Here is a 16,524-nt window from a genome sequence, read left to right as displayed (position 1 = left end):
GGAGTTTGCTCTGCTTTTCCTCCAGTTTCTCATTCAGACACAATAACACACTCACTGATCTCCCAGTGAAGCCGCTCAGCAGGAGAATAGGAGTGTTTGTGGATCACAGTGCAGGAACTCTGATCTTCTACAACATCTATAGAGACACAATGAGCATCATCCACTCAGTCCAGACCACATTCACTGAGCCGCTCTGCCCTGGGTTTGGGTTTGGGGTTGGTATTTATACTGGATCATCAGTGAAACTGAGCTGAAGACTGAGCAGAATCCTCTGCAGGAGCAGTCATCATGATGTGTGTGTGTGGGTGTGTTTGAGAGAGAAAGTGTGTAGGTGTGAGTGAGAGCGAAAGTGTGTGTTTGTGTGTGTCTTTGATTGTGTGTGTATGTTGTATCTTCAATAAAGACAACTCTACTGCAAGTATAGGGTAAAACGAACATTTACTTCTGTTTACTTCAGTTGTAACAACAGACATTTCCACCGTATGCCTTCCTGCATCGGCTCTCGTCTTTCAACTGAGTTACAGGCAATAACACACATGTATAAACCAATAATGACCTCTTGTGGTTACTCCAGGATACTACATCCCCTCCTCCTTAAGCTATCAATTTGAATGTTTATTTTCTGTTATTTGTATAGCTTAGTCTTTCAAACTAAATCACAATAATCACTTAAGATATATACAACACTGTAAATAAGTAACAAATTATGAATGTTATTGATCAAGATTCTTATTATAACCTTTTCAAGCTATCAAGTATAACTGATACTTTTACTAATTTGTTCTATGCAACATAGTCTTTGAAGTGAGCTGGAGAACTTTTTTCTCTGGCAGACCTTCTCAGATTTGTAGGTAAGTTGGTCTGTTTTTCAACGGCAGTCACTTCCGGTAACTGTGGCTTTTCCAATGCAGACAGCCCCCTATCTGCAGGTGCATCAACCACCTCTGCAGTTGGTAACGCAGGAGTATATACGTTCTGTTCATCCTCTTTGGGTATTACAGTGTCGAGAATTCCATCTGTACTCCGAGTTCTTATTTGGTCCACATGCCTCTTCACTGTTTGCCCCTGGCCGAGAGTGGTCTTGTATGACAGAGGTCCAGTACAACTTTCCACAACTGCAGGTATCCATTTTGGTCCACTGCTGCAGTTCCTCACATACACTGAATCTCCAACATCAAAACTTCTGAGTTTGCAACTTTTGTCATGAGCTTCTTTTTGCTTCTGCTGTTTTTTTTTTTTTAGAATTTTGGTCTTTACATCAGGAAGGAGTAAGTCAAATGTAGATCTCAATTTCCGTGACATCAACATCTGAGTAGGTGACAACCCAGTTGTTGCACGGGGAGTAATTCTATAATTGAACAAGAATCTTGCTACTCTTGTCTCCACTGTGTCACCTTTCATCTTTTTTATCCCCTCCTTGAAGGTTTGAACAGCACGTTCTGCTAGTCCGTTGGAAGAAGGATGATAAGGAGCTGACATCACATGTTGAATGCCATTTCTTTTCATGAAAGTTTCAAACTCTTGACTGGTAAAACATGTTCCATTGTCAGACACTACCATTTTAGGTAATCCATGTGTACTGAAACACATTCTCAGTTACTCAATGGTAATTTGAGACGTTGCAAGAATAGTGGAATAAACTTCCATCCACTTGGAGTGAGAATCTACCAGAACTAGAAACATCCTTCCTAAAAAGGGCCCCGCGTAGTAAATATGAAGTTTTTCCCAGGGTGACTCTGGCCACTCCCACGGGTGTAATGGAGCTTGAGCAGGTGCCTTTTTTAAACTTTGACACATCTCACATGTCTGCACCACTTTCTTTACATCCTGATCCATACCAGGCCACCACATGTATGAACGGGCCAATCCTTTCATTCTTGACATACCAGAGTGGGTCTGGTGTAACTGTTTTGATACAGCCTCTCGGCCTTGTGGTGGTATGATGATCCTTGCTCCCCAAATCACACATCCGTCTTTGACACTTAGCGAATCTCTCCTATGATAATATGGTAACAGTGAGGGCTCCACTTCTTCAGGCCAACCCTTTAATATGTACTCATGTACCTTGGAGAGCGTTATGTCATGTGATGTCAATTTCCGAATTTGCACTGCACTTACAGGTGTGTCATCCATTAATTCCATCATCAGCACTTGATCATTGGTGTCCTCCGGTTCTCCCTCACTTGGCATTGGGAGTCTACTGAGTGCATCAGCATTTTGGTGGTACTTTCCTGGCTTGTATAAAATGTTGTACTGATATGCTTGTAACATCACAGCCCACCTTTGCACTCTGGGTGATCCCATTTGAGGAACTGCTTTCGTTTCATTGAACAAATTGATCAAGGGCTTATGATCAGTGCAGATTGTGAATGCATGACCATACAAGTACTTGTGGAATCTTTGGATACTACAAACCAACTCGCTCTTTAAGATCTCAAAATTCAGGGCTTCTGGTAGTACCTAGAATAGCAAAATCAAGTAAAGGAGGTCGAACCTTCTCTTTCATGGCTCCTACACTCTGGAATAGCCTTCCTGATAACGTCCGAGGCTCAGACACACTCTCCCAGTTCAAAACTAGATTAAAGACCTATCTTTTTAGTAAAGCATACACTCAATGCTTCACCTAGCGGGTTCCACACTGGCTTCTGCATCTTGCTTATATACACTATGAACAGCAGCTACGCTAATTATTTTCTTTATTCTCTATTTTTACCTGGGGACACTCATCCCGAGGTCCTCAGATTATGCGGAGTCACTGATTGGATTCAAGACCAGCGACGTGATGATCCCAAGGATTCTATATCCGGGACAAGGCCATATCCTGAGCTGCTGCTGCGCTGATGGTCGTGGGGAGTGGAGAACATGAGTCTGATTCCAGCGACGCTCCAGGGACAGACGAGTCTTCGCTGAGGCCATCTTCCAGCCTAAACCACGGCGAATGAAGCTCTGCACAAGACTTTTAGCCAGCGGAGAAATTAAAATGGTCGTGCCCAACTGAGTCTGGTTCTCTCAAGGTTTTTTTTCTTCACTCCCATCAGGTGAAGTTTTTTTTTCCCTCTCCGCTGTCGCCACTGCCTCGCATGGTTCAGGATTGGTAGAGCTACGCATCGATGAATTTGCTCTTCAGTGTTTGAACTCTCAGTAATGATTAAATCACACTGAACTGAGCTAAACTGAACTGAACTGAACTTAAACACTAAAACCTGAACCACACTGTTCCAGTTACTGAACCACACTGTTCAGTTACTATGACCATTTATGTGAAGCTGCTTTGACACAATCTACATTGTAAAAGTGCTATACAAATAAAGCTGAATTGAATTGAATACCAAAAATCACCGCTAGGCCTTCTTTGTCTAACTGTGAGTACCGCTTCTCTGCAGCCGTTAATGTTCATGACATGAACCCAAGAGGTTTCTCCATGCTCTCTCCTTTTCTGCGCTGCGAGAGCACCGCACCAACCCCATAGGGTGAGGCATCACAAGCTAGAACTAATTCTAAATCTGAGGAATAGTGCACTAGCACCTTTGCTGATTTCAGAAGTGCTTTAGATTCTTTGAAGGCTTCTTTTTGTGCTTTTTTCCACATCCATTGAACATCTTTCCTCAGCAGCAGATGCAGGGGGGCTAGTAGCGTTGCCAAATTTGGAAAGAACTTATTATAATAGTTGAGCAACCCCAGGTAAGCCTTAAGCTCTGTGACATTTCTTGGTTCTGGTGCTTCATCAATGGCTTTTACTTTATTTTCTGTGGTATGTAGACCCTGTGCATCTACTCTGTGACCCAAATACTCCACCTCATTTGCCAGGAACACACATTTTCCCCTTTTTAGCCGCAAACCAGCTTCTTTCAGCCTGGTCAACACTTCATCTAGTGTCTTCAAATGTCTGTCTTGGTTTTCACCAGTCACCAATATATCATCCAGATACACAACTACTCCAGGTATGCCTTGTAGCAATCCCTCCATTGTTCTCTGAAAGATAGCAGGGGCTAGCAGGATTATATGTGAATAACCCTTTGGAAGTATTCACAGTCAAATATTTCTTGGAGTTCTCATTCATGACTAATTGTTGGTATGCGTGACTCATGTCCAGTTTTGTGAACTGCTTTCCTCCATCCAATAGAGCAAAAAGATCTTCCACTCTAGGTAATGGATATTGTTCCAGGGTTGACACTCTGTTGACTGTAAGTTTGTAGTCACCGCATAGTCTTATACTCCCATCTGGTTTCAAGATAGGCACAACAGGAGCTGCCCACTGTGAATACTTAACAGGTGAGATGATCTTGTTTCGCAGCAGACGATTAATTTCTTCTTCCACCTTTGTTTTTAAGGCATATGGCACTGATCTGGGTCTGTAAAATCGTGGTGAGGCATCAGTCGGAACATGAAGAGTAGCAGTAGTGCCCCTTAGTGTCCCAAGCTCTTCTTTGAACACTTCGTCATGCTTAGATAGCACCTGTTGCAGTGTCTTCATCTCTGACTGTATCAGCTTTATCTCACCCCATTGCAGTTGAATTTCTTCCAGCCAGCCTCGACCTAGTAAACATGGTCCTGTTCCTTTGACTATGACAAGAGGCATTTCTTTTTCCTGCTGCTGGTATCTTACATGAACGTCTGCTACCCCCACTATCTCTACTGGCTCTCCTGTATAAGTTCTCAACTTCATTTTTGAGGATCTTAATTTGGGAGCGTTTGTGTCTTTCCAAATGTCATTGAACATACCTTCGTTCATTAAACTGACACTACATCCTGTATCGATCTCAAAATTCACGAGTTTGTCATCAATATGCAACTTAACAGTGAGGGGCTTCACTTTCTTCATAGCATCCGCTTTTATACATGCCAAAGTGAAGGTTTCTTCTGACTCATCACTCTCATTATTTTCACTTACTTTAAATGCTCTATGTGGCCACACTCCTTTTGCTCTACTTCCAGTGCCAGTGTGTCCCCTCTGTTTATTTTTGTTGCGACACGACCTTGAAATATGACCCAATTTTCCACATTGATAACATTTTTCCTTTTTAAATCTGCATTCACTGGCTTTGTGGTTTTTCCCTCCACACCTGTAGCAGTCTCTGGTATCTATTTGTTCACCTGACTCTCCTTTTTTTTCTTGATCAGATTTCTTCACTTTGAACTTGACGTTGTTACATGTCTGTACACAGGATTTATTTTGTAGGTCAAGCACATTTTTGCTTGCAGTTTCCGTGGCTACTGCTAATTTAAAAGCAGTTTCAAATGTCAGATTTGTTTCTGAAAGCAAACGTCTCTGAATCCGATCATCATCAATGCCACACACAAGACGATCCCTCAGCATTTGATCCAAAGTTGTTCCATAATTACAGTCTTGAGCTAAACAACGCAACTCTGCAACATACTCTGTTACGGTCTCTGTCGGCTTCTTTGTTCTGGAGTCAAATTTAAATCTCTGAACAATCTCGCTTGGCTGGGGATTGAAATGGTTTTTTAGCATCGTTACCAGCTGCTCATAAGTTCTTTCACTTGGTTTCACAGGGCTTAGAAGATTTCGCATCACACTGTAAGTTTGTGGTCCCACAACACTTATGAGAATAGCTCTTTGCTTACCCTCATCTTCGATTCCATTAGCCACGAAAAATTGCTCCAGCACTTCGGAATATTCTTCCCATGTTTGAATTTTAGCATCAAACATTCCTAGTGAGCCAATAGTTCCTGTAGCCATGGTTGCTTTTCACACGATCTTTTTTTTTTTTTTTTTTCTTCTAATTCCCTCACAGGCAGTTATTAGCACAGTGCTCCGTCATTTCTACCTCATTAATTTGCTGTCATCACGTGCTTCCGCTTTATCCTCGTCGCCAAAAATGTTGTATCTTCAATAAAGATAACTCTACTGCAAGTATAGGGTTGAAACGTACATTTACTTCTGTTTACTTCAGTTGTAACAACAGACATTTCCACCGTATGCCTTCCTGCATCGGCTCTCGTCTTTCAACTGGGTTACAGGCAATAACACACATGTATAAACCAATAACGACCTCTTGTGGTTACTCCAGGATACTACATAATGTAAAGCTTACCTGTGTATTTTTGTTTTCTTTTCCAGTAATCTCATCAGTGGAGCTGTTTCAGTCCTGCTCTTGCCACTTCTGTTTGGAGATCTTCGCATATGTCTGATTGTGCTACTGTTATTTCTGTTTGCAGTTTTTACACAAATTTAGAACGCTTTGCAATAATAAAATTATTTTGTTTTACTTGAGTGATATTTACATTCATGTTTTCTTTCATTTTATCCATAGGGATATGTGCTTTATGACTATTTACACACAAAAGAACCACTTTATACCTATTCATACATTTAAATAAATTATTATAAATCTGCAGATTGGTGTATTTTTTTAACTGTTACATTAATTTTGTGCTTCAAAATCTGAATTGACACTTGTAATTGACAGGATTTAAAAGTTATATGGCAATGATGAATAATTATGGAATGAAAAATAGCAAGTGTTTTATTATGCCATGGAATTAATTAATATAAAATGTAATACAATATGGTTTAATCATGCACTTTTCAAAATATTGTATCAATGCATCTTTATGTGTTTTAAAAAAAAAAGCCATAACACTTTCAGATTGTGAAACAGCATATTAGGCTGGCTGGAGGGTGTGTTGGCCAATCCACTGAAGAACAGCTCCTCTGAACTTCAGCTATGCAAGAGAGGACGTTTTCCTCGGGCCAAACGTCGTTGGCAAAGCTGCGATCTGTTTGTAATACGCACATACAAAAGTGAGGTCAGCCTAGATAAAGTCTGTAAATATTAAGCAACTTTTTTGTATGTTTACTTTGCTTTATCCTCTCAAAATTGGCCGCTGTAAGAAGCAACATAGGTTTATTGAATAGTAGCTATAAACTTGTCACATAATCGTATGTAGTACATTCTTAGTGTTTTTTTTAATGTTTAAATAGCCTAAATGCAGACCAGAGATTTTATCTTACGCTGAAATAAGTGTGTGTGTGTGTGTGTGTATATATATATATATATATATATATATATATATATATATATATATATATATATATATATATAAGATGTCACTCTTTAAAAGGTGTTTATTTTAATTAAACAGCCTAAATGCAGAACAGACTTTGATTTTAACTCGCACTGGGAATTTTTTTTTTTAAAGCCACTATAAAAAAGCAAACAGCAGTTTACACCGGGAAAAAACCCTGTTTTCATTATTAAAAAAGCATAACAATGAAAAAAAATACTTAAAAATTACAATGACTTGAAATCATGTATTGTAGGCATTTTTGGTCAGTTTTAATGCATTAATGTAGGCTTTTTAAAGCTGGACCGACCGACGCAATAGACAGGATGCATGTTGCGTTTGTCTAATTTATTATGCACGCAAAAACTTACTTGTAAACCAAACATGTTGCCGGATTCCTTCAGTGGAACGAGAGATAAAGTGTTTATGAAGTGCTTCGTCGGCCTCTGGTCGTTAACCGATGCAGAGCCGACGTTTGATGAGCTGGAACAATAGAACACACGACCGAACGATCATGCGTATGTTTGGCCGACCATATACAGATGTTAGAATTAAAGGGGCTGACGTGTATAACAAAGGCTCGCTGATGTAAACAAAAGCACTTACATTTAAAAACACAGAATAATATATGGTTTAAAAATGGTGTGATTTAAGCTGTTATACTTTAATAAAAGCAATACATGCTGGACTGCAGAAATAAACGATCTTTTATACACTCAAGCCTGAATATCAGCACAAATAATATATTCTCTAAAATATGTATATTCTCTAAAATTTGAACAATAACATATAAACAACAAGTACATTTTTAGAAAGGTTTTTATTTTTAATTAGCCATCAACAGAACCCAAAATATAGCCTACACACCATAACCATTTACCATGCGGGAACAATCGTGTGTTTAGAAGATAAATACAGCAAGATTTCTAAATATCAACAGGATATTTACACATCCCAACCCTGCAATTTGTCAGTTTGTGCAAAAAAAATTTGCACTATTAATACAATGTGCTGCAACATCGCTAGTATATTGTTTATTGATTTTCGCTTGAATTGTTTATTTTTATTTTTTGCCTCCGTTTTCATTTGGTTTATTCGATGCCTTCATTATATCTGGCAACGAGGAATTTACATTTATTTTAATGTTAGTTGGAGTTTTTAAATAAAATGCCAACAGTAAATAATGTAATTAATTAATAACATTTACAGCTCTATTAGGCTATATAAGATTCGGTTTCAAGAACCTTATAATGTTTTATAACAGCAAATTCAGTAGATTAGCTACTTAATAACATGCCGAAACTTAAAATGCAGAGACATCCTGTAAAGCAAGTTCAAATAACCTTACAGGAGATCAAGGTGGAAATTATTATTTTAGACACATAAAGAATTACTGCTAACGATCTCCTGTATTTTCCCTGTACTTAAATTAGTTTATTGTTTTGTGCAGTTTTATTGTAATTTTTATATTTCTTAATTCTTGTGCACTACAAAATGTATTCAATTGTATTATTATTTAATACTTGTGCAATCAATACAGGTTTTTATTTTGTCCTTTATTTAAATAATTGCTATGTATGCTGTTTGCATCTTTATTCAAAGGTTAAACTCAGTGATACACTTTGCGTTTACAAAGTAGCCTGCGTTTGCTGTCATATCAAAATGAATGGATGTAATAACGTTAACAAAGGTGAGGGTTTTATATAATGAAGATTCAATCGCGCCAACTCCGGGCCGCAGCGCATAACCTACTCGCGGCGTCGCGGGCTGATTCCGGCTCGCATGCGGTAGCGCCGGCTCGCTCGGCCGCCGCATCTGACTCGATTGACTCGGGCTGGAATCGGGCAGTGAGTCCAGGCATCCGGAGTAGGTCCAGCAGAGGTAGTCAGTCTGAGGGGTAAGTCTCCGGCAGGCGAGAATCTAGCCGGAACTTGCCTGAGTGTATTTTGCTATCTGGGTGGCTAGGCGTGTATAAGCAAACTAATAAAGCCCGAAAAAAAGCCCTGACCTTAGCGAATAAACAGTGTTCCACCAGGATCATGTATGTCAGAAACTATAGTTTACTGCTGAACTCATTTTGTCATGGTAAAAAAAAACACAGAAATCGAAAAATAACACTTCAGTCTACTGCCGAAGCTCAGACGGTCTGCTTTGAGAAGCTGTCAATCACATCTGTCAATCACGATGACACGCCCAGCATTAAATTACTGCTAAAAACAAACTGTTTACAAAAATGAAGATCTGCACCTATTTCAGCACAATAACCAGTGCCTTAATCGACCAGAACCATCTTTCGAGACATTTTATTGCAAGTGTAATTATTTTTTTTATTTGGGCTCAAGTCTCCTTCATTAACATGGAGGAGGCGGGCTTTATGACTTGTACTGCAGCCAGCCCCCAGGGGCAATCTAACGGCCGAGACCTTCACTCAAACGCAGGCTTGCAGCACACTTGATGGAAGTCTATGGAGAGAAAAGTCCAGTGTGACCACGGCTGAAGTGCAAGTGAATGGTTTCTCTCCAGTGTGGTGCATCATGTGTAAATTAAGGGATGTTGATTCGCTGCAACTCTTCCCACACTGAGTGCACGTGAATGGTTACTCCCCAGTGTGGATCCTTATGTGTTTATTAATGGATGATGTTTGGCAGAAACTCTTCCCACACTGAGTGCATGTGAATGGTTTCTCTCCAGTGTGGATCCTCATGTGTTTATTAAGGTGCGATGAGCGGTTAAAACTCTTCCCACACAGTGTGCATGTGAATGGCTTCTCTCCAGTGTGGATTCTTGTGTGTCTATTAAGGTATGATGACTGACTGAAACTCTTCCCACACTGAGTGCATGTGAATGGTGTCTTTCCAGTGTGGATCCTCATGTGTTCGTTAAGTTGTGATGAGCAGATAAAACTCTTCCCACACTGAGTGCATGTGAATGGTTTCTCTCCAGTGTGGATCCTCATGTGTTTATTAAAGGATGATGATTGGCGGAAACTCTTCCCACACTGAGTACATTTGAATGGTTTCTCTCCAGTGTGGATCATCGTGTGGTGATTAAGGTGTGATGAGCATTTAAAACTCCTCCCACACTGAGTGCATGTGAACGGTCTCTCTCCAGTGTGGATCCTAGTGTGTTGATTAAGGGATGATGATTGCCGAAAACTCTTTCCACACTGAGTGCATGCGAATGGTTTCTCTCCAGTGTGGATCATCATGTGGTCATTGAGGTGTGATGAGCAGTTAAAACTCTTCCCACACTGAGTGCATTTGAATGGTTTCTCTCCAGTGTGGATCCTCGTGTGTTGATTAAAGGATGATGATTGGTTGAAACTCTTCCCACACTGAGTGCATGTAAATGGTTTCTCTCCAGTGTGGATCATCATGTGAATCTTAAGTTTGCTTTTGCTTGCCAAACTCTTTCCACACTGAGGGCAGGTGCAGGTGAAATGATTCTTGTCTCTACTTTTCAAAATAACATCAGTCTGTAAATTAGTTTTTTCCTCAATTTTGACATGATGTTCCTCCTCTTTACTCCCCTCATTCTCTTTAATTAGGTCTGAAAAAACAAACATTAAGTCTTAAAAACTCATCAAAAGCTGAAAAGTGAAAAGACACTGGAAACATTGGCTACACACTGTAATTTTGATGCACATTAAATGTAAAATAAATCAGATCATTTTATGTTTGGTCTATCAACCTGTACAGATTTAGCAGATTCAATTAATCTTTATTTATCTAGTGCTTTTACAAAGTATATTGTGTCAAAGACACTTAACATAGAAGTTATAGTAAATTGAAACCGTGTCAGTCCAGTTTTTAGAGTTCCTTACATAATTGATTATAAAAGTCATTTTGGTCATATTGATAAGACACAGATTTAAAAGATGTAAATGGCCTATATTTATTTGTATATATTCATAATAAGAATTTTTTTTTCTAAAATTTGTAAAGCAGACAGGAAATACTTGTTCATTCTGTACCTGACTGGTAAATGCATCAGAAAAAAAAAGTTCTGAGGTAAAAGCTGAACAAACAGCTGAATATTTGCCTCCTCACATACATGAGACATACCTGTACAGCATCTGCATAAAGGCTAGAATGTGCAGCGTTCACATTGTGTGCTGTTGGGTCTTTATCATCAATTCTGGGGTGATTTTGAGGCTTAGTTTGGCCAAAACCTTCTCTGTTTCAGCAAATGAACTGATATTTGGGAACATCTTATTTTGACTCAATACACTGGGCAAATTTACTCTCTTTTTGTTTTATTCATGTCTGTTTTTTCCCCATTGGCCTCTATTATAAAAATATTGTTTTAATTGCAAAGCCATGACAGCTTATAATCATGCATTTATGATAGTTGGTATTTCCTGTGAAGACAGTGTGGTATTTAAATTTATATTTAAAAGTAATGCAAAGTGTTAGTTTCACAGCACGGCTGTGTAACTTGTTTTCTCTTTTCGGTCAACTGGTTTGGTGGTTTCTGTCTCCAGAACATGATGAGACCAGGACTGAAAAAGCAGTTTAACACTTCATTTGCATCTGACCCAACCTACATGCTGTAAAATGTATAAATGTAGTGTTTGCTGTGCAGTTTAGAGTTTGCTTTCGATGATGCCACAACCATGTTGGGTTCTTCTTATTAAAAGTATTTTGCTTTGAAGACAACCGAAAGTACCCCCCAGCTTTTTGGGCTCTTAGAAGTTTACAACAACAATCAACAATGTTTAATTGGTCTTCACCCATGGGACGGCAAAAAGGAAATTAGTGAGAGTATAAAGGAAGTGGAGAAGAGTTGAAGAGGGCAGCATTATGTGGTGTGCTTGAGAAAGAAAAGTTGACTGAACGGTTGCAGTGTAAAACGAGTAGAGCAGGGGTGGCCGGCCAGTCAGAATTGGCAGGCTAGCGCAGAAGCTCAATTGAATATACTGGGGTAAAATAAATGCTCATATTATAAAGACAAGGCAGGGAAAAACGTAATGTAATGCAGTGCTTCTTGTACAATCTGAGACCCACTTTATATCGGATATCACTTGAGCAGTGGAGATTGCTGATTTCTAAAGAAAACAGACCTTAAACGTGCAGATTTTTGCATTGACATACAGTTCACCGGAAGCATTTAACCCAGGTTTCTGGCAAATTAAAATTAGCATGCTTCGGCATATACCCTATTATTGCACAGCCAATTTACACAAACTGACTAAAGAAACACTATTCTGGTTTTCCAACATCTGTAATGATGAGGGCCCACTTTGGTTACTGATGGAACAGCACGCGTCTAATCCAGTGTCAATACGCTCACTACTTTGTGCTTTCATTCCAGTTTGTGGTGTTTGTTCACCAAAAATAAGAATTAATGAAAGAAAAGAGAAAGTGTATTATTTTGTTCATATTGCTGAATGCTACTGTTGTTGTAGTTCAGCTGTAATTGTATACAGGGGGCGCTGCTGGGTTATAGAAGGTGCAGATAGTGAAGTGTGAGATAGACTTCTTCAGTTTAAGGTGCTTCATATGCTTCCCCTATCTAGGAGCAAGCTGGCAAAAATGTATCCAGGAACAGATTCATCTTGCCCTAGATGTGGTTTAGAGCCAGCAGATCTGAGTCATATGTTCTGGGGATGCCCTAGAATACAATAATGTTTTGGACCAATATTTTTTGATAATTTTCATCTATATATAATAAAGATATGGATCCTAATACTTTGACCTCAATTTTTGGTACAGTACCAGAAGAAATGTACCTGTCAGCCTAATCACAGAAATCCTTGCGTATTATTCTTTATTGGCCAGACGCCTGATTCTTCTCAGGTGAAAAAACAAACAAACCTGCCATCCCGCAAACATTGGATATTAGAATTGTTTTCACATCTCGAGGACCTTAAGTACACCATCTAAGGCTCTGCTAAAAAGTTTTATGAGGTTTGGCAGCCTTTTCTATCTCACATTGAACGCTCAGGGGTTATTATATCCTACGTGAGAGTTTATCCCTAACTTCTTAATTTGTTTTATCTGTTTTATTTATTTATTTGACTTATTTATTTTTCTCTTTCTCCCTTTTTCTTTATGGGGTGTTCCAAAATGCAAATTAAATTTATTTGCAAAACTAGAATATCGCATAAAAGATATGCAAATAAAGCAGCGTTTCCATCCAATGAATCAAAGAGAACAAAATCGTCACTTCCTGATTAACTGGCGCCAAATATCAATAGTAAAAACAGAACTCACAGTGGTAGAAGACGCTACATAAATCTTTTTTGTACTTAATAAATGACTTTCACCTCAGAGGATAATGCCGACACACAATGAACACGTGGTGACGTTTGAAGCCATGAGACGTTTGAAAAACGTTGAGGTGGTATACCTTGAAAAGGGGTATCGTCCCATGCCTAAGCACCATAACACTTTTAAGATCTAAAAATTAATTCTTTTTAAAAAAAGTCTCAAGCAAAAAGATTCCAATAGCGCCGCCTGCTGGTACATGAAGAATATGGTAAATACTGATGAACTTCTCACTCAAATGTTTGCATATCATCAGCATGCTGATTTTCTTCATTTCTTAAGCAGCAAAAGATATTTTTACACTAGTTTGTTGACCAGTTGTAGTCAGTGCAATGCTAAATGTTATTGTTCCACTTCAGTTTGTTTGTTTTGTCTCATGTCATCCCACAACATATAGTTTAGAATACTGTACAATGTTTTATAATAATTAATTGTTTTAGTGTCCATTTCATTCAGCATATTTTAAATTAGGGGAATCCACGTTTTCTGACGTATTTTTAATCGGGGTTTCTGCAGGTTTCACCAAGTTGAATTTAAGATGTTTTAAGACATATTTAAGACCATTATGAATGAAATTTTAGACTAAGGAATTTTTCAAATGCCCCAGATGAAAAAGATTTGTATTTGTCGTCTCAAAAAATAGTATAATTTAATGCATTTAATATTAAAATAATAATTGAATAATAATAATATTTAAATATTTTTTATATTTCTTAGCAAAAGATCTTAATCTTTGTTGCAATGTATATACTGTAAATTTTCTAAATTTTCTTTTTTTCTTAAACTATTTTTTTTTATATATATATTTTATATTAATGTTAAGCACCTTGGGTCTGAGAGTAACGCAATTTCGATTCTCTGTATGTCTTGTACATGTGGCTGAATTGACTTTGTGACTTTGACTTTTAAATATTGTGTAAAAACAAGAGAGCTCTACTTGTATCCACACACTCTTTTCTAAAATAAACTTTCTTTAAAATAAAAAACAAACGAGCAAATGTTTTTAAAGTTTTAAAACTATAATAAACTAAATCTATGCGCAACAATGTATCCAGGTCGATGTCCTCAGCAGTAAATCCATGGAGCATGTTTAAACTAATGTTATTGTAAGCAAAATAATTAAACTATTATAATAAATAGAGTTAAAATGACCTTTTTGAATAAAAAGTTTAACATTTATTGAGATAAATTGTTGGTGATTGTATGGGTTTTGGCCAGATTGGGTGACAAAACATGAACAAAGAAAAATAAAGACTTGTATAAAAAAGATTTAAGACCTACAACACAACATTTCAGTAAATTTAAGACTTTTTAAGGCCTAAAATTTTAGATTTTGAAATTTAAGACATTTTAAGACACTGTAGGTTTTAAATAGGGAATAGCCCTGGTAATTAGTTAATATAACTATGATGTCATTCTAACTCAGTTACTATCTGTGAGAACTAGTAACAACTACTAGAAACAACTTTAAACCCATAAAAAAGTTGATTAAAAAAGGGGGAATTGTGATCAACGTGACATATGCAAATGGAAAGTACTAAGCCAACACTATCACTGTAATAGCAGATCTCTTTTATGAGGATAGAATAGGTCAAATATCGTCAGCTCAGATAAACTTTTTTAATTTATTGTTTTTATTTATTTTATATAGTGCCAGTGCTCATGGACGCTTTACAAACAGTAGGAGAACAAGAAATGCAATAACCTTAAGAAGGTAGAGAAAATGGGAGACTATTAAAACAGAAAAAGAATGGCACAAGAACAAGTGACGAAAGAAACTCATTCCTGTCTTTAAATAAGTGCTTATGTGCATTTAGGGGAACTAGGCAGCACACTCAGGGCTGCAAGATGGATTTAATTTGGTATTCTTATTATTAAAATATATCTGAATGAAGATCAAATGACTGAGTTGGTTTTTGAGAATGAAAACCAACCTGTTTGTTCCTGCAGATCTTCCTGTTTGACTGTGAATGTTTCTTCAATCTTCACATCTTCACTCTCCTCTTTAATAAACACCATCTTTATAACAGTGTGGAGATCAGTCACTTCAGCAGGAGTTTTTCTCTGTGTTTGGACACTTTATTCTGTTTAAAATTAACAAAACATTAACAGAAACAAACTTATCTTTAACATTTGCTTTAACAGTTTCTTTATATGAGAGTAATTAACAAAAACAAATCAGGTAAGTCTGAGCACAAATGAGCTGATTAAAACTAGTGACGTAACTACATGTCAGGATAAAAACAATATTTATAACCAAATAAACAAACAAACAAAAAACTGAATAGTTGTAAAGAAGCTTTTAAAAATGACTGAAGAACTTAATACAATGCTGAACAATGCATCCACACATATTTACATTTTATAATGTTAGCATTCAGATATTATTTAAATGTAAATTCAAAATAAGCAACTCACCTTTTCTGTCTTCAATGAAGAAGTGGGATAAAAAAGGCCTCAGTGGGTTTTTCTTTGTAGGTTGTTGTTGGTATTAATCCCGATGTAGGAATCTACAATCGTAGTTTGTCCTCCAAAGTTGTTCTCTTACAGCTAAATCAGATAATGAAGCCTCCGTTAGAAACACGAAATATATAGATGCAACCCTGCTGAGCTACTGGATCTGGAATGTGATTGGATAAGACTCAATTGGCCCCCATTAAAGCTGGGATAGAGATGCAAATGAGCAGTGGGGAGCAGTGAAGACTCAAGACACATACAGTGGGGGATGGGAAGTTTAGCAGCTTTACAAACCAGTTTTACAGAGAAATAATGATGTATTGGGAAAATAAGTTGACTTTAGCCATCTTCATTTGATTTGTTGCTGTTGTTTTATAGGATTTTTGATGGAAGCTTATTTTTATTTTGGCTGCTGCATTTTGTAGTTAATGTTGATACACCTATGTTGAGGTATTTCGATTTAAAACACATTTTTATAGTTTTTTTTTCCCAATCATGGTTAAAAGGTAATGCAAGAGTTGTGTGTAGTTTTTGTAGAAGCTTTTCAGTGTTTCTTGGCTGGTTTTTGTTTTAAGAAGCAAATGAGCATTGAAGACTCAAACCACACTGATCTCAACACACACAACTACATTCACTCATATAATAGTTATGTGAGTCTTATACTATTATAATGTGATATATTATTATTATTTGTTAAAAGAAACAATTTCTAAACTTCACATTGAGCTTTTATTTGTGTTAAGTTCAGTCAATACATTGACGTGAGCTA

The 16,524-nt window shown here is 37.5% G+C and overlaps 3 protein-coding genes across 3 annotated transcripts in view; 1 reads left to right on the top strand and 2 right to left on the bottom strand.

The window, feature by feature from the left end:
• Positions 1-15,382, bottom strand: part of LOC137491272 (uncharacterized) — a 94,650-nt gene extending 79,268 nt beyond the window's left edge. The window contains exon 1 of the mRNA XM_073947731.1: positions 15,056-15,382. The gene's annotated coding sequence lies outside the window, so the exon portion shown is untranslated. The remainder of the gene's footprint in view (positions 1-15,055) is intronic.
• Positions 1-16,524, top strand: part of LOC101887036 (uncharacterized) — a 491,406-nt gene that overhangs the window by 140,684 nt on the left and 334,198 nt on the right. The gene's annotated exons all lie outside the window — the stretch shown is intronic.
• Positions 7,833-15,862, bottom strand: LOC141375063 (uncharacterized). Its single transcript, XM_073947855.1, has 3 exons — positions 15,717-15,862; positions 15,233-15,382; positions 7,833-10,578 (listed from the first exon to the last, which is right to left on the bottom strand). Exons 2-3 carry the CDS (start codon positions 15,315-15,317, stop codon positions 9,626-9,628), a joined length of 1,038 nt encoding a protein of 345 aa, XP_073803956.1. The 5' UTR covers positions 15,318-15,382; positions 15,717-15,862; the 3' UTR covers positions 7,833-9,625.

Source organism: Danio rerio, chromosome 4 (genome assembly GCF_049306965.1).
Source record: "Danio rerio strain Tuebingen ecotype United States chromosome 4, GRCz12tu, whole genome shotgun sequence".
In the NCBI taxonomy this organism is placed as follows: domain Eukaryota; kingdom Metazoa; phylum Chordata; class Actinopteri; order Cypriniformes; family Danionidae; genus Danio; species Danio rerio.
Note: the sequence above shows the minus strand (reverse complement) of the source record. Positions and strands in the feature narration are given on the sequence as shown.